Here is a 24,829-nt window from a genome sequence, read left to right as displayed (position 1 = left end):
AAGGTAATTATGAAATGCTCTGCTTACTCATTTATTAAAGCAGATGGTAAGAACCATCATAAATTTACCTGCAAAGTGTCCCTGTCACTCAGAAACACATTCCAGCACAGATCATCAAGGAGATCAAATTTTTTTAAAGCAGTTACAGTGAAACAATTTTAGATCAACCATGCGCTGTATTTTGAGTAAAACCAACACTGTATTTGTAATTGCAATAAGAATTTTTTTTAACCTCATTTTCCTCAATCTAAAACAAGAATTATGAAAAACCAAGCCAAGGGTTGGATTCATCTACTCTTAGAAGTCTAGAAATCCAAGCTAATTATTTATATAACAACTTTATAGATCACTGAAAGGGAAACAAAGCACCATCCTTGCACTGCTATGCACCCCATACTTAAGAGATGTATCCAAAATAGGTTGAGTAAACCTCTTTCTATAGGTTCCTTGTTCTCCCCACTGACAACTTGGATAGTTCTGCCCCCCAATTTAGGTGGTTGTGGCTAGGCAGAATGAGTTTTTTGGCTCGTATTTTAATCCTTAATGTATGGGGTAAAGTTTGGCTTGATGATCTTAAAGGTCTTTTCCAAACTAGTTGATTTTATGATTCCATGTATGAAGAGAAGGGTAGTTAGCAAGTTTCAAGTAGTAAGGAAAAACAGAAACCATGTATGTTTTTATAAGAAAAAAAAAAATTAAGGCTACAGGAATGGCCAAACTACGGGCTCAGTTGTATTAGTGTCCAAAAACACCTGAAAGAAAATATTTGCAATAAATAGATCAGCTGTCTATCAGGGTATAAGGGTATTTAAGGTATTTTTAAGGTATATTCCTAGTCTCAGGACCTCCATGGTCCTGAGAGAAGAAAACCAAGCTCATTGAGCTGACCACTTTAAAACAAGGTCTTCAAAAATTCCCATTTCCAAGATAAAAGCACAAGGAAAGAATAAAATAATCAGGGGATCCACAGACAATCCACATGAAAGCTCAACTAAGAGGGAAGAAAGTTGCAGGTCCTTCAAACCCAAAGACTGCCCATTATGCAACAACCTGAGGGTGTGACAGACCTGCATATACATCGATGTATAAGACACTCAATTTACCTTTCCAGTTCAGAGTTTCTAATGTCAAAGAGACACCAGCCACTGTGCAATCTATTGCACCCTTGAGGGTGGATGTACACTGCTAACAAAAGCAGTCAGTTTCACAAGATTTCTTTCCTGACACAACAGAATTAGAGTTCTGCAGATGGAGAAACCAAAAGGCTGTGACTCTTCAAGCCATGCAGGGAACACGGCAAAGAAAGAAACTCCAAGGACACGACCACCATGGAGTATAGAGCACTCAGAACCTGACCTGTCTCAGTGGAAGCAGCCAGAGCAGCAGTGAAGCACCTAAGACACACTCTCAGGGCACAAATTGTGACAGCAGAGCATTACAGGACTTCAGGGACAGAGGTGACAAAGTGACCCCACTGTTCAGCTGCAGGCAAATGGGTGTTGGAAGGCACCCATTTGTTAAAGTTGAACAGTGGCAATAAACTACAAACCACTAGATTGCGGCTGTAAAAGCCGCTCACAAATGTAGCAGCTCCCTGCTGCAGGCTGCAAGAACTTTTGGGGAGATAATGGAATGGATCTGAGCTGCTTTCCAAGTATCTTCTATCTGTACTCACCTGCAAGCATCTAAAAGGATGAGATTTTTGATGATATTTTTATATTTATAAAAAAGAGCTGGTGAGAAAAGTAGAAACATGTTATCTCCAAAAATGAGCCAGAAGAAAAATGTGATGAAATGGTCAGCTGCTTCTCTGACTAAGCACCTGAGAAGTTACCTGTCTGTGCATGCTCCAGGAAGAAAACAGAGGAGGAATCTCAGTTAGAAATATTATGGGAGAGAGGTACTCCAAGGAGCCTATTACCATAAAAAAGAGTAATAATTATTAAAGGAGAGTGTGCGTTGGACACAGACCTAAAGAAAAAAAAAATCTATAAAAAATCAGACGAGCAAACTACAATTGTGTGAAGTTACATCAACAAAAATTTAGGGCAGCCCCTTGAAAGTAAATGAAGCTATTCTGTTGTAGCAAAAACTAGTATAAAAGCCCAGCAGGGCAGAAGCAGATGTCAAGTTGGTTACATTAAAACAAAAAAAGGGGTCAACAATCAAAGATCATGTTTCCAGGCTCATGTACGCCCATGTCCAAACACACTTTTACACTGATGTTGCTGAAGTGTTTTAGCAGCAAGGAACATTAGGAAACAAGCTGTTCTCTGAGACTGGACCTTCTCAGAGTGGCCTTTCCTTCTGCCAACGTATATACAAGTGTTGCTCATTTTACCCAAAATTAAAACATGAGCATAAGAGTATAATGTTCAGCAAGTAAAACAAGATCAGGCTGAATGTTCATGAAAATGACCTATAACCATCAAGGCAGTGCTCTGAGAATGCCCAAACGCCAAACAGAAATCACTTTTCCGCTGCAAGAATACACGCAGCATTTAATTTTAAAGTTAGAAAGTTACCTAGAGATCTGCCAAAGAACATGGAAATGCTATTAAACTCAGTGTAACACTCGTAGTCTTCAGTATGTATTCTTCCAGTTAGATGACACCTAACAGCTCTTATCACGGTCATGCCTGGGCATAAGCCTGATCCTGCAACCAATACTCATGTTCATCTTGGGGATACCTGAGAAGCTATACTACTAATCCAGGCACAACATCCATGCTCAATACAGAAACAGCTGAGTGAGTCCCTCCATTTCTACCTAAATTCATTTCACTGCTCCAAGCTTTGGATATTACACTTTCCTCCAGCACCACATGTAAGTCACCCCTAAAATATTCTCGGATCTTTTTGAAATGAAAGACAATCTGCAAATGTAGACTAAAAATACAGGGATAAACCACAGGGATTTATCCTTGATAAATTCCATGTTCATCTCACACTTTATTGTAGAGATCTGTACAAAAGCCAGCTACTATGCTCTTCACAAAGCGGAACACAAAAAGCAAGCCAAGTGCTGCCCAAGGATTCCTCAAAAGTGCCTGTGAACCACAATCACAGCAAGAATTACTGGACAGGCAACACACCAGGATGAACCTGGACTTCTCTTTTTACACTAAGAATTAATAAACCGCATCTCTTAAATCCAAACTGTAATCTTGAGCCCCACCCCAGATCCTTTGCCTGAAACACAGCTCTAACTTGTCTCTTACACAATAGGTGATTTGCCAAGACACCCCCAAAGAAGCACAGCATTTTGGCCAGGTATTTTCACAGCCAGCATCACACAGGTCCGGAGATGGAGCTTCCTGCTCTGCTCCCTTCCAGAAACCACAGCCATACATCTTGCTGTGAAGGTCTGAAATGCAACCAGTTTGTGTGCACGACAAGGCTTTTTAAGTCCATCTTACTAAAGGTCCTATTAACCACACTATTTTCTGCTACTTGGGCAGCCCCCTCACCTACACATGCCCACCACAGACGTGGTCAGGTTTAAATCTGAAGCCTACTGGAGAAATGCTTTTGCCGACTTCAATGGACTTTGAATCCCTGACATTAACAACCTGTTCCAGGCTTGCTATTACATGTCAAGTACCACTGAGGATGCCCTCCACAGGGCTTTTTTACCCTTTGGTATCTACTGTAATAAACAGGATTAAACTCAGATACCAGCATCTGATTAAACGAAAAAGATTCTACTTTTATCAATACACATGCGACAGATTTCTGACCGCTAATCCATAGAATGACTGAGACGTCAATCACCTCCAAGTAAATCTTTAGTGGATCTAAAGCTAAATGCATGATTACAAACATGACCTCTCCCATGCACAGCATCATACACAGAGATTTTTAAATGCTTCAAGGAAGCAGATTTCCAAAACTTCTTTAGAAACTGTATTTTTCCATACCCTGAAGCCATTCAGGAGTTAGATGCGTCTTAGCAAAAAGGTTTTGATTGCAGGCAGTTGCAAAGGGGATTTTCTGCCTAGCACAGAGACATTTAAGAACAAACTAAACCATACATCTTATTTTAGAATATGCCAATGAAAATACAAAGCTATCATGTAGCCAAAAATATTTCACAGAAACACCTAAAAATCTAGCTGTATATACAGTCATTGCTTTTACATGTTAACTACAGACACTATAAAACAGAGCTCGCTCTCAGAGAATACAAAAAATAAACCTTTTTCATTGTTCCTGATAACTGTTAATGCTGTTTTACTTGCATTCCATTGCCAGATACTTTAAATAGACTCCACATCAGAAAGATCTACTGTACAGAGAGCATATGCAGAGAAAAGCAAAAACATTCCTTTCCCTGCTCTTAACAGAATCACGGTAACAAATACATCATGAAATACAATAAATCCCACCTTTGACGAAGACTCTTGCAAAGACGCTATTTCTTTCCTGTGAACAAAACCTTCTTGAAGAGAAATTTTATCCGCATATAAGAAGTGTCAGAAACCTCTGGGAAGAAATGTAGCAGCATTGGTATTCTGCTCAGAAAATGTCATCACAGATCTGTTTACCTTAACTGTGGACCATGATTCAGCCGGTGACAACCGTCTTGCATACTGATCAATTTATTTGCAGCAAAATTACTAACATTTTCTATTTTAACCATTTAGGTTCTGGAACCAGCTACTAAGATAGGGAGGGCTTTTAAAAATAGCATATAAATCCTGCTTAATTAAAGACTTTCCCCTCCATCAGGATGCCCTGTACTTTGGGTTGTAGGGTGGGTTCCCCCATAATCTTGGAAGACAAATTAGGGCATATGGTGAGTGGTTACTAGAGAAACCTCTCCGGAAAATTAAAATCAGAGCATCACAGGTGAATGTTAAATATGCATGAAGTGGGGGAGAGGATGCGATTAAGCTGATCATTTGGGGGGACTGGCTGTTCAGCAGAGACTGTGACCAACCATTTGAGAGCGTAGCCTAACTGGGGGTCTAGAGACCAATCTAGTCATCTTGCTCACTGCCTTTTCTGCTTTGACTTTGGAAATGCCCAGCCTAATGCAATCTAACAAATCTAAGAGATATCTACCATACGTGCCATCAGTAGACTGGGAAAGCAGGTTTTGAAGCAGGTTTTGAAGCAAAGAGGTGAAACCTCTGTGGTGCCTCTAGACTTCACTGTTGTGAACACACAGCCCATTTGTGGAGTCCTGGAATCTCAGTACAAACTGTACTTTTTTGCATGTCCTCTCGTTCAACACCACCACAGTGACATGCAAAAGAAGGCAGAATGCAGTCAGAGAATTAGAACTAGGCTGTGACAAGAAGAGTTTTGGTCTACTTTATGGGAATTCTTGCTCTAAGTGCTCAGCTTGAGAGACAATGACATACCCCTTTCAGGATAAAGGTCCTCTGAAGCATCCAAATCTAGGCATGCAGGAAGCATAGAACCCAAAAACCCAGTTGTAGAAGCATCAATTTTATGAGTCATAACACAAAAAATTATTTCATACCGTACTCCTAAGTGATTTTGAACGCTACTTTGACAATATTTTGCTTATTTTTATTTCCCGTTTTCATACTAATCACTTTGCTCATTCCAGTCATGCTTGGTAATTCCCTTCATCCAGACCAAGGGCACAATTCCCACAGACATCAGGGTGTAAGAAAAGGATGCAGACTGCATCTATGCTTACTGCCTATGCCTTCTCTGTCTGAATGACCAACAACCCATGCGTAACTGAATAAACTCAGAATGGCCCTTCTTCATCCAGAAGATGATCCAGAGTCTCACCTCTTCACCTACTGTAGGATTTGTTATAGATTAGAAATTCAACCTGAAGAACAGTCAGGAGACACATACACCTACCTAAGGTTAGATTGGGAAGAAGGGAAAGGGTGGTTACTTCTTTATTCTTCCTACCTTCCTGACAAACAGCATGGCACCAACTCACCTTCTCACATACTTCCATGCATATTTCTCTGGCTATTTTTCCACTTCATGTTTATAAATGAGGCCAGACTCCTCGGTGGTGCCAATGCTCTAGCTAGCCTCTGGATAGCCTCTGACTTAGATGAACTATTTTTTGTACTCCCTCTATAAGCCAGTACAACCAACTGGTGCCAACTCATGACCATCCCCCTCAAGAAAAAGAGGTTGCTGGAATTCAAAATAAGGAGAAAAGATTAAAAAAGAGTCCTTAACGGTTCTTGTTTTGAAAGCATGCCTCTAATCTTGGAAAATAATAACCCGCCTCACAATTAAAACAAGAAGTATATCTGCACTGCAGAATGAATTTGAAGACTGTCACCAGAAACTAAGTGCCTGGCCTGCCTCTAAAATTTGGTAAATCTTTTCTCATTCCAGAAGTGGGGGCTTTAACTGAAGCAGAACATTGCCTAGGTCTCTACCATGATTATGACGGACAAACGCATTTTTAGGAAATTGCATCTGAAGTCTGGAAGTGCACAAAAAAGTGGGCTAAAAGCAAATCTAGGGACCTAGACTAGTGCTGCATTGAAAACACAACCTGAGCCTAAAATACCTGGCAAACCTCTCAGGTGTAAGTAGTCACAAGTGGGAAAGTGCACATATGGGGAAGTAGTGCAGCTACTCTAAGAGGCCAGTTTGCAGAGAGGATGAAAAGCTGGCTTTGAAAGGCTGTTTCAGGATCAAAGGATCCTTTATTAAAACAAGAGAGGTGGGTCCTTATCTTACACAAAGGGTCACAGTGAAACTGCAGTGAACAGCAAGAGTATCACTTATGCTGTCTGAATGTGACCCTACCTGTCTTCAGGCCACTGGAATTCTGCTCAGAAAATGTCACCACAGACCTGTTTACCTTAACTGTGGACCATGATCATGTACTGATACAACATAATTCTGCACTTAAATGTTTTCTGCCTTAATTGATATTATTTCAGCTGATGTTAGTGACACAGGGCAGAAGTACTAAATTGATCACCAAAAAACTAGGTTCCCCAAACTATGTATCATTTCTATTTCTCATTTACCTCCTCATCTTTGGGCCAGTGCTGGAAAAGGCATGCTGGGCTTGAAAAATCTTTCTTTTGGGACAGGACAACCAGTTTTCACATCATGAGCAGGAGACATTTCTCAAGCGCCCTTCTTCTACAAATATAAGAAATTAGCCAACTACCCCTATTAACTTCTTTCATTAACAATCAAATCAAGCATTTTCCACAGTATGCCCTTGCTCCAGATTACTGATTATTAGTTTTATATCATTGCTACTTGTCCTTCCCCAGACTACTAATCTTGTTTCATTTCTCTGTTCTACAAAATAACTGTTGAAAGATCACAGAATCATAGAATGGTTTGGGTTGGAAAGGACCTTAAGATCATCTATTTCCAACCCTCTGCCATGGGCAGGGACACCTTCCAACAGACCAAGTTGTTCAAGGATGTTTACAAGCTCATGTTCTTTTATAAATTCCTCAGCAATTGTTTCATGATAATAATAGACTGCAAAGCAGTTACTATGTCATTATTTGAGACTTCATTTTCATTCATTCATCTTCAATTTATTTATTTTAAAATAACACTTCTGTTATCTTCTATCAAGAGGTCTGCCTTTTTACTATCCACCTAGCAAATTCTTTTCCAGCAACAAAAGCAGGTTTAGATTTCAAATACCAGTGCTTGATCACAAACCTATTTTGTTCACGTACAAGTTCAACTGTCAATTTGCAGAAATTATTTTGAAACTATTAAAAGACTTAAAATGGTTTACACAAGACAAACCCCACAAAGACCACTACTGTGGCTCTCCAGAGTTTACATCAGTGCTCTGAACTCCTATCAACTACATTAAATATACTAAATAGCTGTAAATATGCAATGAAATAAAAGCAATGAGTAATAAATCTGCCTATGACATTGACCAAAACTGATCTTCACCAAATGCAGACCAGGGGTAGCTTTGCTTCCCTTAGAATACGAAGCCTTCTCCTGACTATTTTACTTTCCCTCTCTAGCAGAAATGCACAGAATTCACACGAAAGTCATTTTATGTGACTTTAGAGCAAATATCACTTGATTCTTGTCCTTATTTTCTGTTAATTACAGCAGAATTCAGCTACCAGATTTCATGAGCATAATTATGACAACAACTCTAGTTTCAAGTTGGAAGAACTTCGACAACATATTTCTTAAATAAGGAGCAGAGATTTTTTTTTGTTGCTGACTTCATACCTGGTTCCCTCTCACAACTGTTTCATATAAATATTCTTTAATCCATTTTCATTGAGGTGGACAAGCACAGTAAGCATTGTCTAAGTTCACAGGTGCAAGTATTTATGAAATTTATATTTTTATATAAAATTATGTAAACTTATATAAAATAATATAAAATCAGATAAAATACAAATTTATTAAAATTTAAAAATTTGAAAATCCAAGGAGCCAGACCAAGACAAAAGTGAGATCTTGCACCTGACCTGACTCCTACAACAGAAGATGAGTCAATCACCATAATAAACCATCTCTGGTGGTCATCTTATTGAGCCAAGTCATGGAGGGGCCAGTAATAAAGACCATGAAAAATATTCACATACAATTTCTGAGGAAGTGATGACTGCCAAACTACATCAGACTAAACCGACCACTACTTCTTTAGTGGCAGTCCATGAGCTGCCCTGCAAGCCACTTACCAGGCTGAGGTCAAAGACCTGTGGCCTTTGGAATGCACACACACACAGAGACATCACTCCCCATCAGCTGCAGAAAGCTCAGGGACAACATAGAATCATAGAATAGTTAGAGTTGGAAAGGACCTTAAAATCACCTAGTTTCAACCCCCCTGCCATGGGCAGAGACACCTCACACTAAACATAATCCACTACTCTGGTCTAAATTATTCATAGAAAATTACTTGTGTCTTTCAAATGTCTTTATTATTTATTATAAAGATTTGTTTTAAGTGTGCCTCAGAAGGTTCATTTTAAATTTCATTCAGAACAGTAACTTGCACTACTAAACACTTAATTATCAGTATATTTACAGCATCCTTGGGCACTGTTGGGTAATCAAAATGCTATTGTTTTCATCAAGCAGTATTTTATTGATTTTATTGACTAATCACTTCAGTTCTGATTGATCAACACGCAAATGATGCTTATTTAATGTTTCAATAATTAATTGACCTTTCAGGTGTTTCCACACTCCAACTTATTACCAAGAATATTTACATGAAACACCCTAAAAAAAGAGTATGACTACTCATCATAAAACATGTTCTAAAAATAGGGAGTGGTTTAGTATTTTTTACTTTCCTCATAACTTCTAATGCAACATTCTCTATCTAAAAATTGCAGGGGAAAAAAAAAAACCCACATTTGACTCCATTTTGAAAACCCAGCCTGAGCCTTGCATATTAAATATTCAGTTCATTTTATCCCTTTCTAAACTTCCAGTAACTCAGAGGGATCTTCTGAGTAACGTTTCTTAAATTTCTTTTCTCTAGAGATGGGAGAAAACACTAACCCCACTTTCCCATAGCAAAGACAAAACCTTCATATGATTCAAATGAGACATGAAAGTGAACAGACAGCTTGTGTAATCTATTGCTCCAAACTATTATTTTTCCAAACTCCAGGCCCAGGTTAAGAAGCACTACAGTCCAGCCTTCAGACCATGGGAAAGGACTTTGATTAAGAAAATTCCAGATTCAAACTGAACCTTAAAAAGCCATGTGAAGAGTACACCAACCTTCTCACACCATTCAAGCAGCATGTATCAAAGCTCCCACAGGGGACAACCTTCAGAACACCTTCTGAAATCTTAACTGCTCTGACACAGCAACCCATATTAGCAGCTACCCTCATCTTCAAAGATGAGCTCCCCAAAACCTGAAATTTTCTGCAAGCAAAAAAATGTGATAAATAAAGGTCTTAGTGGTTTTTTCTATCTTTTGCTGTCCCAGGATCATTGATGACGCTTCTAAAACCATTCTGCCTTTTAGGTAATTTCACATATTGTATCTTTCATGTCTGTGAATAATAATAACAATAATAATATAATAACAGTAATATCAATAATAATAGCCCACAGGCTTTTGGAATTTCAAAGGTAGCTGCATTTGCATTTTTTTATTACTTTCTAGAATTTCTGATTCCCACAAATGCTCCAAATAAAACACCTGAACATCACTGCATAAGGGAAACCTTCATAGGAATATAAAAAATATAAAATTCTGCTATGCCGTGCTGCAGTAGATTCCTTGGTGTTATTTTAGGTTTACTACACACCCAAGAATTTGTCATGAATTTTGGAACACTTTTTTCTGCTTAACTTCTTCACAGAGCTATTCCCTGAACAGCTTTTAGAATACTGAATCTCATATTTTGCTTTTTAAAATTACCAATATTAAAATAAAAGAGAAAATGATGTTTCCAGATAAGCTCTGCCAGGCTTCCAAGAAGGGATCAGATGAAATGGCCATGTTCTTACTGATTTTAAAAAATATGGGAATTCACTGCATGTTCTACCAGTGAACTACTAAACAAACGAGAACATGTAACAACAAACAACTATTTTTCCATGTACCCATATTCATATTAAACATGATTTGACATCCATTACAAGCCACTTGCTTCCAAAAGTATACAGACAGTTCTGTGGATTCATCAAATAGAGAATGGAAGAACAATACTGAAAAAAAACTCATTATAAACAAACTGGATGTTTGTCAAAAAACATGCTGAGCATTTGTCTGTAAATATTGACCAAACTAAGTTTTTTGCTTTGATATTTGCTGACTGAAGAGCAGCACAGACAAGTAAAAAGGACATAAAATTAGTCTGAATGCCAAACTTGACGATGAGGTTCCAGCTTCTACAAGGGACTCTATGCCAAAAAGCAAATAACTAGTGGCAGCCAAACGCATTTACTAAGAAATCATTACAATACCTTATCATTAGATTTCAATATTAGAAAGAATCATGATTTGATTTCTGAAAATGTATTTACTTCCAGTGACAGCTCACTGACTTGATTTAAAGAGCAGTTTGAGTTAACATACAAACCAAATACCCCCACATAATGCATTTTTCTGCTTTTTAAATTAAACTTTCAAACACACAACAAACACTTGAAAACCATCTTATAATTTTCACTCTGTGTAACTGTATATTTCATACAGCTTGAGCATTTCTTTTGTGAATGAAGCAGAGAATATTTTGTTCTCAATACAAACTGTAAACGGCTGAGAATAAACAAATGTGCATTCAAAGGCAAATGAAGTGACAAAAGCAACCCAAAAGTCAACATACCACAAAAAAAAGTTGTAAAGCCTATATTGAGACTTTATAGCTAGGTGGATCATCAGTAGTTCAGCACTGAAATAGCTATTCATCTATGCTCATGTGTATATTTTGTCAAAACAGTTAAAAAGCACATTATCCCAACATCATACCTACTATATAAAGAAAATACGAATTAATGGTTATTCATGTGCCTGGAATAAATAATACCTGCTGTTTCCAAGTAAAAAGAAGCTGTATATTCTGCTTTTTCACCTCTTTTTTTTCTTTTTTTTCCAAAGGGAGAAGAAAAATCTTCGCTAGTTCAACATAAATGTGGTTACACTAAAAGTCTCTTACTAAAACATTATCAATTAGCACATCACAATGAAAATATATTATCATAGAATCATAGAATAGTTAGGGTTGGAAAGGACCTCAAGATCATCTAGTTCCAACCCCCCTGCCATGGGCAGGGACACCTCACACTAAACCATGCTACCCAAGGCTCTGTCCAACCTGGTCCTGAACACTGCCAGGGATGGAGCACTCACAACCTCCCTGGGCAACCCATTCCAGTGCCTCACCACCCTAACAGGAAAGAATTTCCTCCTTATAACCAATTTAAACTTCCCCTGTTTAAGTTTTAACCCATTACCCCTTGTCCTGTCACTACAGTCCCTGACGAAGAGTCCATCCCCAGCATCCCTATAGGCCCCCTTCAGATACTGGAAGGCTGCTATTAGGTCCCCATGCAGCCTTCTCTTCTCCAGGCTGAACAGCCCCAACTTCCTCAGCCTGTCTTCATATGGGAGGTGCTCCAGTCCCCTGATCATCCTCGTGGCCCTCCTCTGGACTTGTTCCAGCAGTTCCATGTCCTTTTTATGTTGAGGACACCAGAACTGCACACAATACTCCAGGTGAGGTCTCACAAGAGCAGAGCAGAGGGGCAGGATCACCTCCTTCGACCTGCTGGTCACGCTCCTTTTGATGCAGCCCAGGATACGGTTGGCTTTCTGGGCTGCGAGCGGTGCTCCAGGATAGGCACTCCACACTCTCCTACAACATGTCATTTTATAACAGACATATATGAAAAAAGCATCCCAGAATACATAGTCTTATAAACAGAATATACAAACTGAAGGTAGGAGAAATGGAAACAAAAATCAGAAGGCTTAACTGTGGCAAGGGGATATTACTTGTCAGAGGTTAAGAGGTCTGTAGTAAATGTGAAGTCTGTCCAGTGCATGTACCACAAGACCATCTTCCTTCCCAGGTCAATTCTAAGCCATGAGATAGGCAGCCAGCGATAGAAGTGAAAAACACAGGCAGCTTCTAACAGTCAAGAAGTTTCCTGCACACTAAGAATTTATTGGTCTCTGAAATTGAAATTCTTATTCATAAGTACCACAGTGATTTTAAATATAGCAATGATGAAAGAACATTTTGTCCTTAAGACCATCTTGAAAAACCAACACAGACGAAGGGGTTTAGATTGAGACACAGCGAGCTCTGGAGCTGAACTCAGATACATTATTAACCTCCACACATAACACTCTAACAGACAGAGCCATGACTCTGTGCACCCTGAAATATTTACCACAGGTATGCCCTTCCTAGAATAGAGTGAGCACTGGCATGCTGCCTATGTCTTAATCAGTTCTGCCAAGGGCAGAAAGGTTTCTGCACATCATCAGTAGGTGAGGCAGAACCAATTCCTTAATGTCATATCAACCTTTTCATCAAAGTAGTCAGATGCTACTTTAGAGAAGGAATAAAAAGGTATGTGCCAGCTATGAGACTAATGAATAGTTTTCCTCAAGCAAAACATAATTCAGCATGAACTTCATGTTAATGTTCTTTCCACCCACTCACACATCTCCAACTGATTCTACTCCAGCGAAATGCCAACAAGTAAAACCATCCATCTTTTAATTCAGCTATTGTACCCCAGCGCTAAGATTTTGTTTTTACAGTGCCTACTGCTGCTTAAGCTCAAACACTACTTACATATTTACATGGCCTCCTTTTTTAAAACATGAACGGAACCTGGATGGAGAAACACAGGTAACAAAAGGAAAAGCTATGGAGAGCAAAAGATATTAATTCAAACTGGCAGCTATCGCTAAAATGTAAAAAACACAGAATCATGGAATCAGCTATGTTGAAAAAGACCTTTAAGATCATCAAGTCCAACCATTATCCCAGGACTGCCAAGACGACCACTAATCCATGTAATTAAGGACAAACTGATCTCCCCTCCAGATGTACCCTTATGGCTGTCCCTCATGATTTACACTAGGAGCCATCCCTCCTCTGCCCCACATAGCAGCCCACACTGTACAGCTGTCGCCCTACCCTCCATGGCAACCCCTCACACCCCATGGCTGCCCCTGCTCCCCCTTCATGATCTCCCCTCATGACTGCCCCTTACCCCTCATAGCCACCCCTCACATACCACGGCTGCCCTTGCTCTCCCTTCATGATCTCTCCTCATGGCTGCCCCTTCTTTCCCCTCATGATTTCCCCTCATGGCCGCCCCTTCTTTCCCCTCATGATCTCCCCTCGTGGCCGCCCCTTCTTTCCCCTCACTATCTTCCCTCATGGCTGCCCTTCCTCTCCCCTCACGATCTCCCCTAGTGGCCGCCCTTTCTTTCCCCTCATGATCTCCTCTCATGGCTGCCCCTTCTTTCCGCTCATGGCCACCCCTTCTTTCCCCTCACGATTTCCCCTCACGGCCGCCCCTTCTTTCCTCTCATGATCTCCCCTTGTGGCTGCCCTTCCTTTCCCTTCACGATCTCCCCTCATGGCTGCCCTTCCTCTCCCCTTACGATATCCCCTCATGGCTGACCCTTCTTTCCCCTCATGAACTCCCCTCATAGCTGCCCTTCCTCTTCCCTCATGATCTCCCCTCATGGCTGCCCTTCCTCTCCCCTCATGATCTCCCCTCGTGGCCGCCCCTTCTTTCCCCTACTGATCTCCCCTCACAGCCAATCCTCCTCTCCCCTCATCATAAACCATCATAAACCTCAGTGCCATGTTACAGTTCAGAACCAAAGGGCTTAGGAAGCAGGGGGAGGACATCACTAAAAAAGAAATAAGATTAAGCCTTAAGTCAGAAAGCAATTTAGAAACATGTATGTTAGCTTGTTTGAAGAGTGCAAGTTTATAAAGGAACATTTGACTAGAAGACTACTACATCTTAGAAAGGCACAGGTTCACTTGTTGTAGCAGGAAGACACTACAAAGTACAGCAACTCCAGAAATACTCAGTTTAATTTAGAAGAAATAAAACCAGCAGCTGTGATCATTCAAGAACCAAGTCTCAAGCTTGAATAAACTACAAGGAGTCCCAAAGACCTGTATAAACCTAAGGACTTTGGAGGGCCCATCAATAACAAAGGAAGAACAAAATTCTCTGTTGCTGTCTTATTCTGTAAGCATCCATAAAGGAAATCTTACACTTCATTCCAAAATGTCTGTGATGGGCTATTTTTGGACAGGATTGTCATGTAGCACAAGCCTGATCTAGCATGTTTTGTTCTTAATGAGAATCCAGAACAGCCTCACCTACATAACAAACAGTTTCACTTAGAACAACCTTAACCCATAGATGCGGAGAGCTGCTGGCAGAGAATCTACAGAGACATTACACATTTTTTAAGCTCCTGTGTAGAAACTGCAAAATGTGGATTCTGCAGGTCCTACCATGCAGCATTTGGGGAAGATTGTCGGGTTCACGTAAGACTCTCTTAACCTCAGCAGTCTGCTGTCCTCTTTGCTGGAGATCACTGCCACGATGAGAGAGCCAAGAGAATGGAACATGTCCTCAGCACCTCACCTGGTAATGGTTATCGCTCAGAAATAATAGCTCAAACCCACTCCCATCAGCCTTTAACTCACACCAGGCCTGTGGCACAGGTGAGGTATAGCATGGAGCCCAGTGGCCTTTCAGCACCATGGATGGTAACCGTGGTGCTGACCTCTAGCAAGCGGGAGGTCCTGGACGCCACAGCATGCATAGGTCCTCCTGAAGTGTAGACCCGTACCTCTCCCATCCACACTGTGCTTCATAGTCAACGAAGGTCTGAATACCCCCAAAGTTACTTTCACAGAAACTCTCTGATGTCTACAAGAAAGGAGCTAATGAGTAGTTATCAGGACTTTAGTTCACCTTTGAATTGTGCCCATGCACTCAGAAAGTATTCTTATTTTCCAGTCAGAAAATCAGTGGTTTGGGTTGGAAGGGACCTTAAAGATCATCTAGTTCTAGTGCCATGGGCATGGGCACCTTCCACTACACCAGGCTCCTCAGTCCTCACAACAGAGTTTGAAAATGCTCCTATATTTTTCTTAGCAACGGTTCATTGAATTTAATTTCAACAATGAAAATGCATACTTCAAACCTTCACCGGTAAGCAAAAATAAAATGCAGCTACGATGCAGCTGCTGTTCCCACAAACCCAACTGCACAGCAAATTAAAGTTTTTATTTTTTTATATAAATCAGAAAAATTGTCTTTTTGACATGAAAACAAAACATGTAAGCAGAAGAACACTTATGACTTCTCCCAGAAACACCAAAACCTTTACACAGGTCCAATAACTTGCCATTGTATCCCTAAGGCTGCTGAAAATCTCATGAAAATAAAGGGAAATTTTCATTACACAGCCTTGCTTTCTACTGTTCAAACCACTATCCACTACAGAAAGCGCAGAGCATTTTCAGGGTGACAGAGCTATAACGCAGATCTCTTAAATATGCTTTATAAAACTAAATTTAAATCTGAGGAAATCATTGGTGTCCCCATGTACTACGACGTGAACATGACTCACAGGAGTAGTCATCAGACCGACCTCTATTTTCTCTTTCGCACAGGGCCAGCCCCTGCGTGCCACTGTTAAATAAGCCTCTCGGTGGCTGGGGACACAAGAATACAGCATTTCAAACCAAGCTTTTCTACATAACTACTTTAAATATTCAAAGTTGGACTCAAAATTGAGCTAGTAACTTTGCCCGTTGGACATAAACCAATGGAAATCCAGCTCGCCCATGGCCATGTTGCCTCTGCAAATTTGTTGTCAATAAACGCATCAAACATGACTCAGAGGGCAGTGACAGACAGTAGCTACTACCATTTTATAGCTCATTTTATGACTGTAATCCAATTCCACAGCTACTGTTAAAATCAGCACCTAATTTCAAAGGTTGACGGCTGCCATGCGTTGAGGGTCACTGTGCACTGTGTAGATTAACCGCTTCTCATGTGACAAAAGCTTAGCAAATTGAAAAATTAGCCTCATACTGACATGGTGGTCAGCCACAGAACTTCACCAGCCTGCCCCTCTTCAGAATATTACTGAATAACTTGAGAGGCATACCAGATAGAGTCTGTTCTTACTTATCTGGAGACTAGGGATGCACTCTGCAAAGCACCATCCAAATCATAGAAGATGATCTGCATTCTCTAAAGATTTAAACTGCAAGTTCAGTAAGATCTGAGACTATTGACCTGATCTATTTGTTAGAAGTGACTTTAATTTTCTGCATTAAAACAAAACAAAACACAACAAAAAACAAACCCAGCTTTATCTAAGTTTCAGAAGTATTTCCAGTTCAGTCTGATTTTCCATCCAGATACTACAGACAGTATGATTTTTAACATACATGCATTGTAAGGGCACTTAACAGCACCCAGATGTCCACCTACCTTTACTAAGAGTGAGCCAGCACTTACAAGTCCCTAAAATTCTCTACTTGCATGAAACTGTGTTCTGTATTATTACTGGAAAACTACTGGAGACCATTTTTCAAAATCAGGCCTGTGTATTCCACTGAAAACAGGTTTTGCTTTTACCTCTGAGGAATACAAATATGCAGTGTTTTTGTTCTTTGCAGCTCAGTGATTTACTGGCATGCCTCTTCCCATAAAATATTTGCATATATCTGAGAGTCAAACTGTTCTGATACATTCTGTGTTTGCCAGGAAGTGAACGCTTCAGTTCAGTGTAACTGAACATTTAAACAACGACAGGCACCAGGACAAATGGCAGTGTAATTAACATACCAATGAAGAGCCAGTTGTTAATTACTATCCATTTCAGGCATTTTGTATGAGCAACTTACCTGAAAAGCCTTCCCATCTGCATGCTGGCAAAGCCAGTGATTAAACAATTCAACGCCCCTTTTGCTTGATTAGAGAAAAAAATTATAATTATTTTATATTATTCTATTTGTCAAGTGCATTTGACAGTTAGATGAGAAAAACTGCAGCAGCCCAAACCTAAGTATTTGAAATGAACGTTATAAGCGGTCCTTGAACAAAACAGCAACATATATACATCTAGGGCAGATGTAAGCTAATAGAGGGTCCTAATGTGGGCCAACTGAATATACCTAACTACCTGCTGTGTTACACTGAAGGCAGCACAGTTGCTACTTGTAACAAAAAATGTACTATTTTTCTCTCAGAGGGACTTCAGATGCTACCTACAGAACAGAATCTGATTTTTTAAGCTGTTGGAAGACTGGGAAGTAGCACCAGTACAATGCCAGGATTCATTTACATTTAAACAACAGTAACTGAGGAGTCAATACATAGCTCACACAGCACCACAGTTAAAATATGGTTGTTACTGGAGTTGTAAGAAAAGTAGAAGCACATAAGTGGAAAGCAGGACTGACTACTTAAGGACAAAAATACTGAAGATAAGCAAAATGGCAATAAAAGCTAACAAAAAAGAGAGGAAGTGGAAAGTTTAGAAACATTCATCAATATGTAGAGTATCCAAAACAAAGGGTTTCTCTTTCTGCCTGTGCAGATGGCTTTGCCCAAGGAAGACTAGCGTGCTTTGGGTACAAAAAAAGGAAATTACATCTATCTTGAAAACAGCTTCTAATTCATTACCCATCGCATGACTACAGCCATTAATCCACATAAACAATAAAAGCAAGATCCATTTGAAATTTTGACTATCTAAATTAAAGTTTGAATCAGCTCTTGTTAAAAAAGGGCATTCTATGTTTGGAACTGAAATTTCAAACCATGTAATTTATGCACTTTAAAGGCCAGATTTTGCTGAAATCCTGTAACATTCTGTGACAAACATTTTGGAGTAGCCAAAAAGTACATATTTGGTCCATGTGGTTTTACTCAATCAATTTATTTTTTTTTTTTTTTTTAACAACGGAAGGTGATGAATGATTATTTTTTGAAGTTTGTTTTTGTGAACAATGTACATCTATTTTATTTGGATTATAATTAGAAGCTACGATGTACAAATACAGCCTTATAATGTTTTTCTTCATTTGACAGAATGATTGATACAGATGGGCTGACAGAAAATGCTTTACATGTGAACAAAGGAAATATTATTTGCAAGAAGTAAACTGTACTAATTGTTTATACAGCAAGCGCCCACCCAATAAACTTTATTGAGCACACTCTTACAGTAAAGAAAAGAATGTAGCCTGGATTGGTGTCTGCAAACTTCTGCATCTACGGCAGCGTCTCTGAACTCTATAGAGCTGGCTCAGACAGAACAACTCATCCAGAGCCAATACATCTACCTCTAAATACTGCTGGCCACCCAAAACCTCTTTGCTATAGAGAGACTGGAAAATATGCCAGAGATTTACAAGACCCGAGATCTCAAGCCCCATGTCTTAAACTGAAGACCCCTATTTCCCTTTCCTATTGAAAATGTTAATAACGTACTTTTTGCAGGTAGCACTGAATTAACACATCTTCCATTCTTACTTGACAGTTATGAAGCAGTAAGCCCCCCAAAATTACCCTAAATGACACACATATCTGATCTTCACAAGCCATTTAAGCATAATCTCCGAATATATCTCCATAATGACAGCCCCATTTCTGTCCTCTTAATAACAATAATCACTACATCAACAGTGTTATTTTGCCTTGACTGTTTTGAAAAGGCTATTTTTTTTTTCCTTCACTACCTAATCTCTACAGTATTTTTTTTTCCTTACTGCAAAGAAAAATCAGCAATACCATTTGATATTACAAAATTTGGCTATATCTGGTTTGTTTTGCATTTTTACTAAAAGGTATGGGGAAACATTACTCTATTTGGAACCAACACACAAGCTATACCTGCAAATTTTAAAAAGGTATTTTGTGATAGAAGAGATATCCTGAAACAAAATCTTTTGTACGCCCTGCATATTACAAATATCAAAAACTAACATTTCTTCAATGCAAGTTATTGTTTGATACACAGTCCTGACGGACAAAACATTATCACAGAACAATTCAAGAGGCACTATCTTCTCATACCATGGTTTAACTGAAATAAGGAGCAACTCTCCAGTCAGAACTATATATAAACACAAGAAGAGATCTGCAATTTAAACCTCCCATTAGCTAACAAGTGTTCCATTTTTGAGACCTTTATTTTAACTTTATCTTAGAAAGGAGACTACTTTTCTGCATCCTAGAAACATCAAAGTCCATTATATCCTCCATCACTAAAATATATCATTTACTCCTCAGGATGCTGTTAAATTGATTTTGGAGTTTACTGGATAGTTTACATTGTAATGAAGAGCAAAGCTCTGAGTTGACCTCATAATTTTGAAATCTAAAACACTGAAGCAGATTTTTTTAATCATCAATTTCAAAGCTGTATGAAAACTACAGAAAAGAATGGCCAGACTGTCAGCCTCAGAAAGCCAATTCTGTTTGGGAATATGGAATACGCATCAAGAAGATTTGTCCACAGCACTTAGTATCTTAGGTACTTGAATGCAAACGTAAGACTGGCTAATGGATGATTTCGTTCCCAGAATGCCCAGCTGAAATGGGAGAATGATTTCTCTCCACCCACCTCCCAAGTCAAACAAACACATAGAAATAAAACCAACTCCCAGAAACCAATACACCTCCCTAAAGAGCTGAGTTACAAGTTTTCACTGATATGACATAAAAGTTGCTGTTAACTCATGACAGGCTAAAAGTAATGAGATCTTATTTCATTATCTTTCATCAAGGTTCAACCCAATTTTTTTTTTATATCTTTGATTAGCCATAGGCTGAAGTACCCCCCCCCCCCCCGTCAGCTACTGGCTACAATAGTTATGTCTTAAACCACTAAAACTCCTCCCTCTCATAGTCCACCACTTATGTCTCAACACACCTCTAGTGGATGACCTTCTGGGGACATGTTGTTCTCCATACCTTCAGACTTCTTAAAAAGAAATCATTAAAGAAGCATTATGGATGACGTGAACAACGCATTTACTTTTTTTCAATTCAATGTAAGAATACAATCCTAAGGCTTCACAAAATCTTAAAACATAGCCTATAATGCATCCTAAAGGATCTGCCCTCTGGTGAAACACTAGATAAACTCAGATATCTCATGATTTCTTTTGACGTAAGAGTTTGTGGCATTTGGCAGTATGTCTGTGGGTACTGGCCATGGTGGCACTTCCATCTAGGGATACCTCACTAGGAAGAACTGAAAGGACACAACCAGTTCATTTCACATCACCTGACTGCAGCAGGAAGTTGCTGCTCTGAAATCATCCATCAGACTGAGCCAGACTGGAACTCATCACCCAAGACCATGTAATGCCTCAGGAAAAGAAAATATTGTATTCATAATGAGTTTTATGTTTTCATCCTAACTTGGCTAATACAAGAAACACCACATCATGTACTGCACTCACATAAAGCAAAAGTTGACCCCAAAGTAGCAATACTTATGGACAAGTTTGCATTCCAAAAATACATACATTTAAAACAGACATGGCACTAAGTTACTTTGCTGCAAGCAGTAATTTATGAAATGCTTGTTACACCTCCACATTTTTTTTGTTCTTAAATCCCATTTAATATGCCAATCTTATTTCAGGAGGAAATAAATTAACTCTGATGCTTTGTGCCAATGCAGATTAGCTTCCCACACACCTGTATTGTGTTTCACACTTCAGTTAGTCATCCAGATTTCGACAAACGAACAAAGTACTTCTAAACAGATCCCATTCCCAAGGCTAAGCATGCAGAAAGAGGAAGAAAGAGGACTATCTCACAGAGCCCCCCAGTTTTGTTAGTGCAATGTCTAGTTGCAGCTATGGACAACCACCTTCACCAAAAAGAACTATCAGTTTAGATCCAAGACAGCCCAGGAAGCCCACTGAGGTGGTCTTATCCCCACTACAGTTTGGTCCCCAACACTGCAATTCCCATGAGCCCTAGCCAGGATGGGCTGCAAACTGCTCCCACTCCTGTGAACTTTCATAACTCAAACTCTCCATTATTAGTAGGAAAATGGACAAATCTGCATCTAACACAAGCGAGATGCTCCTGTAGAGCAATGCATGGTTCTGTACCAGGAGATCCTACACTGAAAGACTTTCATACCCAGAATTACAGAACACCCAGCTTTTCTGTCTCAGCTAATCCCCATTCCACTATCTGGAATATGACTAAAATCACATGTATTTGTATTGTGGTAGCTGCAAGCTAATGTCCTGCCTAAATTATCAACTGTTATTAGAACCCCAGACAATTGCTTAATAAAAATTTAATCATATTGTAATTTCTAATCATCATTAAAGATGCTTAACAAGTTAATCTCTCCCTAAGACTGCAGATCAGAAAGTCAACTGGCATAAGGTGGCACAGCTTCACCAATACCAACAGGGCTACTCTCACATTACTCCAGCTGAGGATCTGGCCCCAAGATAAAATAGCTGTATTAAAATCCTCTCACTACAGCTTTTGATTGTTTCTCTACATTGCTTTGCTGTTAATCTAAAAAAAATAAAATAATAAAAGCAACAGACTATGGCTTTTAAAAAATACAGCATAAATCAAGATATTTCATGCAGCTCTATCTTCTGCTGTCTGTGGTAGAGCAAACACAGCACTACTCTACAGATCAAAGGTCTCCTCACCTTTTTGCAGCTCAAAACCTCTTCATTTTGACTTTGCCCATACACAGCTACATCTGTCTGACAGCAACACTCATGCACAGAAAACATGGGAGGATCATTAGCAACCAGCAAGTTTGTCTTTCAGATCAAATCTGTTCCAGCTGCCTAGATGAGGGGTCAAATGATGCTCTGTAACCTCTGCCTTGCAGAAGTAGGTATCAATTCATTTCAGGAAACCAACACATCTCCTCATCCTTCCTGTGGACTGGCAATCTGTGCTTAAGGGAGTTTGAGGACCACACAGCCAGTCAACTTTAACTGAACCAGGTCGCTGCACAGAGATGCACAGAGCCACACATTTAGCTCTCATCTCTCAATATTTTTTGTTTGTTCAATAATCCCATAACACTCTCTAAATTCACACAGTGGTCACAGGAGAACAACTGTGAAGCCCTACTCTGAGGCTGCTCTGTGGCGGATGCATATGGTACCTCCTGCAACCACATCTTCCTGTGGCTTCAGCTGCAAGCAAGTGAAAACAGAGCAGAAATGGTTGGTGCAAAAGGGCCGCTGGGCTCCACTGTAATTCAGTGGTTTCATGTAAACCTCTGAGTGATCAGGGCTGTCTCCTCAGTGCATAGCTTGGAAGAACAGGCAGGAGAATGGCAAACCAAACCAAAGTCAAAAAGGGCTGTTTGTATCCTACTTTGTCCACAAAACAGCTCACTGATTCTACCTGTGTCTACACACAATGACCATTATCATGCACAACGTGGTATCCCCGAAGCTAAACAATACTCATTTAATAGCCTTCCATTAAATATTGATTTTCATTTAATATGTACAACTCTGATATTAAAACTTAATCTGATTGGCCAAGATCTGCTCTTGCTTACTTTATTGACACTTACTGAACCAAATTGCTTATATCATAATATTTACTTTCAGTATGACAACCGCATGACCAACTACAGCAGGATTTAATCTAAAAAACCACCCTTTTAAACATTAGTTGGCATTTACTTAAGCAAGACCTTAATTGTTAGAACTGAACCTGCCCCTACAAAAAACCAACATGTTATCACATTCTAAAACAAGCAAATGTACGCCAACTTTGATAAAAACATTCTTCATTAGTATTGAGCCCAGTGCAAGATCCGTTGTCCCACTCGTTTTTAACATCAGAAACTTGTTGATCCAAAACGAAGTTCATTCATCTCCAAAATACGTACTACAGCATGCCATCCAAACCTATTCCATGCCATCACACACTCAACTAAATAGATGTTGCACTTCACGGGCAGGTAACACAACATCGAATGCATTCCCTCATGAAAATCTCAAAGAGATGTTGGTAAATTTCTCCCCCTCCTAAATGCTGTAGTAACAAAGTATTTATTGCATCCTTTGGTTAAGAAAATAAACACACAGCAAAGACCATAAACACACTATGGTGCCCTTGGTCAGTTTCGACACCTTCATTCAAGATGGTTTTGCTTCCCAACACTAACCCAGGCCAGTGTACAGGCAGGAAAAGCCAGTATTCCTACCAGTTCCCAGGGCAGACACGGGTTTGCACAGTGCATCTGGCACCCGCCGCCCCCCTTCCCGCCCGTCTTCGGCGGGGCACCGCGTCCTCGATTCCCTATCGTATGACCGCGTATGCTTATGTGACTGTTCGCTTCTACAGCGCCTACACCCCACGGCAACAGCCCCGACTGCGACGAGGCAGCGAGGAGGCAGCTCCCGGCGCGGCTCCTCGCCGCGGGCGGCCCAGCTCTCCCCGCCACCGGCGCCGCGCCCCCTCCGACCGGCGGGACGAGCCCAGGGCGCGGGGCAGAGCGGCAGGGAGTGCCCGCTCCCATGGATGCGGGAACCGCGCCGTGCCCAGGGGCGGGTGTGTGCCTACGGCGGGGGAGGCGTGTTGTGCGGCGGGGCCACATGGGGCGAGACGGACTGCCTGCAGCGCAGGGGGCGACGGCAGCAGCCGCTACTCACCGGGAGGGTTTACCGCCGCCGGCGTTGCCATCTTGTCTCTGAGAAGAATTAAGACAAATGCAAAGGGGAAGAGGGATGCTCTGAGCAGCCCGGGGGAGGGGAAGGGGAAGGCAGCCGGCGCCGGGGCGGGCGGGAGGCGCGGGGACGGCCACGGGTGCTCCCGCCCCGGGACCCGGCGGCGGCGCTCCCCGCTCTGCGCGGGGCGGCCCAAGATGTCCGATGGCCCCCGCGCAGCGTCTGCTCATGCGCCGCGCACAGTGAGCATGTGCCGGGCGGCCGCACATGTGCGCTGGGACCGCGCCCGGCCGGGGGTACCGGCTGCGAGCCGCGGTGAAGCGCGTCCTTCGCCCCCGGTCCCGAGCCGCATGCTCCCCTCGGGGCTCGAACCTGCGCACCCGCTGCGCGCGGCTGCTCATGGGGAGCGAGCTCCCTGCCGGGAGGTCTGCGATGAGACCCCGGGTGCTGGTTGGGGTGTCGGTGTCGTTGCTGCCGCCTGCCAGCCCTGGAGCTGAGGGGGAGCGGCTGGGGTGCAGCCTACCGGCACCCAAAACTGAAGACCCCGCTGCGGGATGCAGGAGAGGAACCTTTGGACGACATTAACACCATCGCTTTTGTCTCCGAACGGTGCCATGCCTTCTCCCCCAAGGTGGGGATGTTATCTGGGAGATGGAAGTGGGACAGAGCCC

At 41.0% G+C, this 24,829-nt stretch overlaps 1 protein-coding gene across 1 annotated transcript in view; it reads right to left on the bottom strand.

Moving 5' to 3' along the window:
* ARNT2 (aryl hydrocarbon receptor nuclear translocator 2) overlaps positions 1-24,388 on the bottom strand; it is a 105,186-nt gene extending 80,798 nt beyond the window's left edge. Inside the window, 3 exon segments of the mRNA XM_065688269.1 lie at positions 24,144-24,206; positions 24,209-24,274; positions 24,277-24,388. Coding sequence (XP_065544341.1) covers positions 24,144-24,206; positions 24,209-24,274; positions 24,277-24,388 — 241 coding nt within the window.
* Between the last annotated feature and the right edge of the window lie 441 nt (positions 24,389-24,829).

Source organism: Lathamus discolor, chromosome 8, assembly GCF_037157495.1.
Source record: "Lathamus discolor isolate bLatDis1 chromosome 8, bLatDis1.hap1, whole genome shotgun sequence".
Lineage (NCBI taxonomy): Eukaryota > Metazoa > Chordata > Aves > Psittaciformes > Psittacidae > Lathamus > Lathamus discolor.
This window is presented reverse-complemented; position numbering and strand designations above follow the sequence as displayed.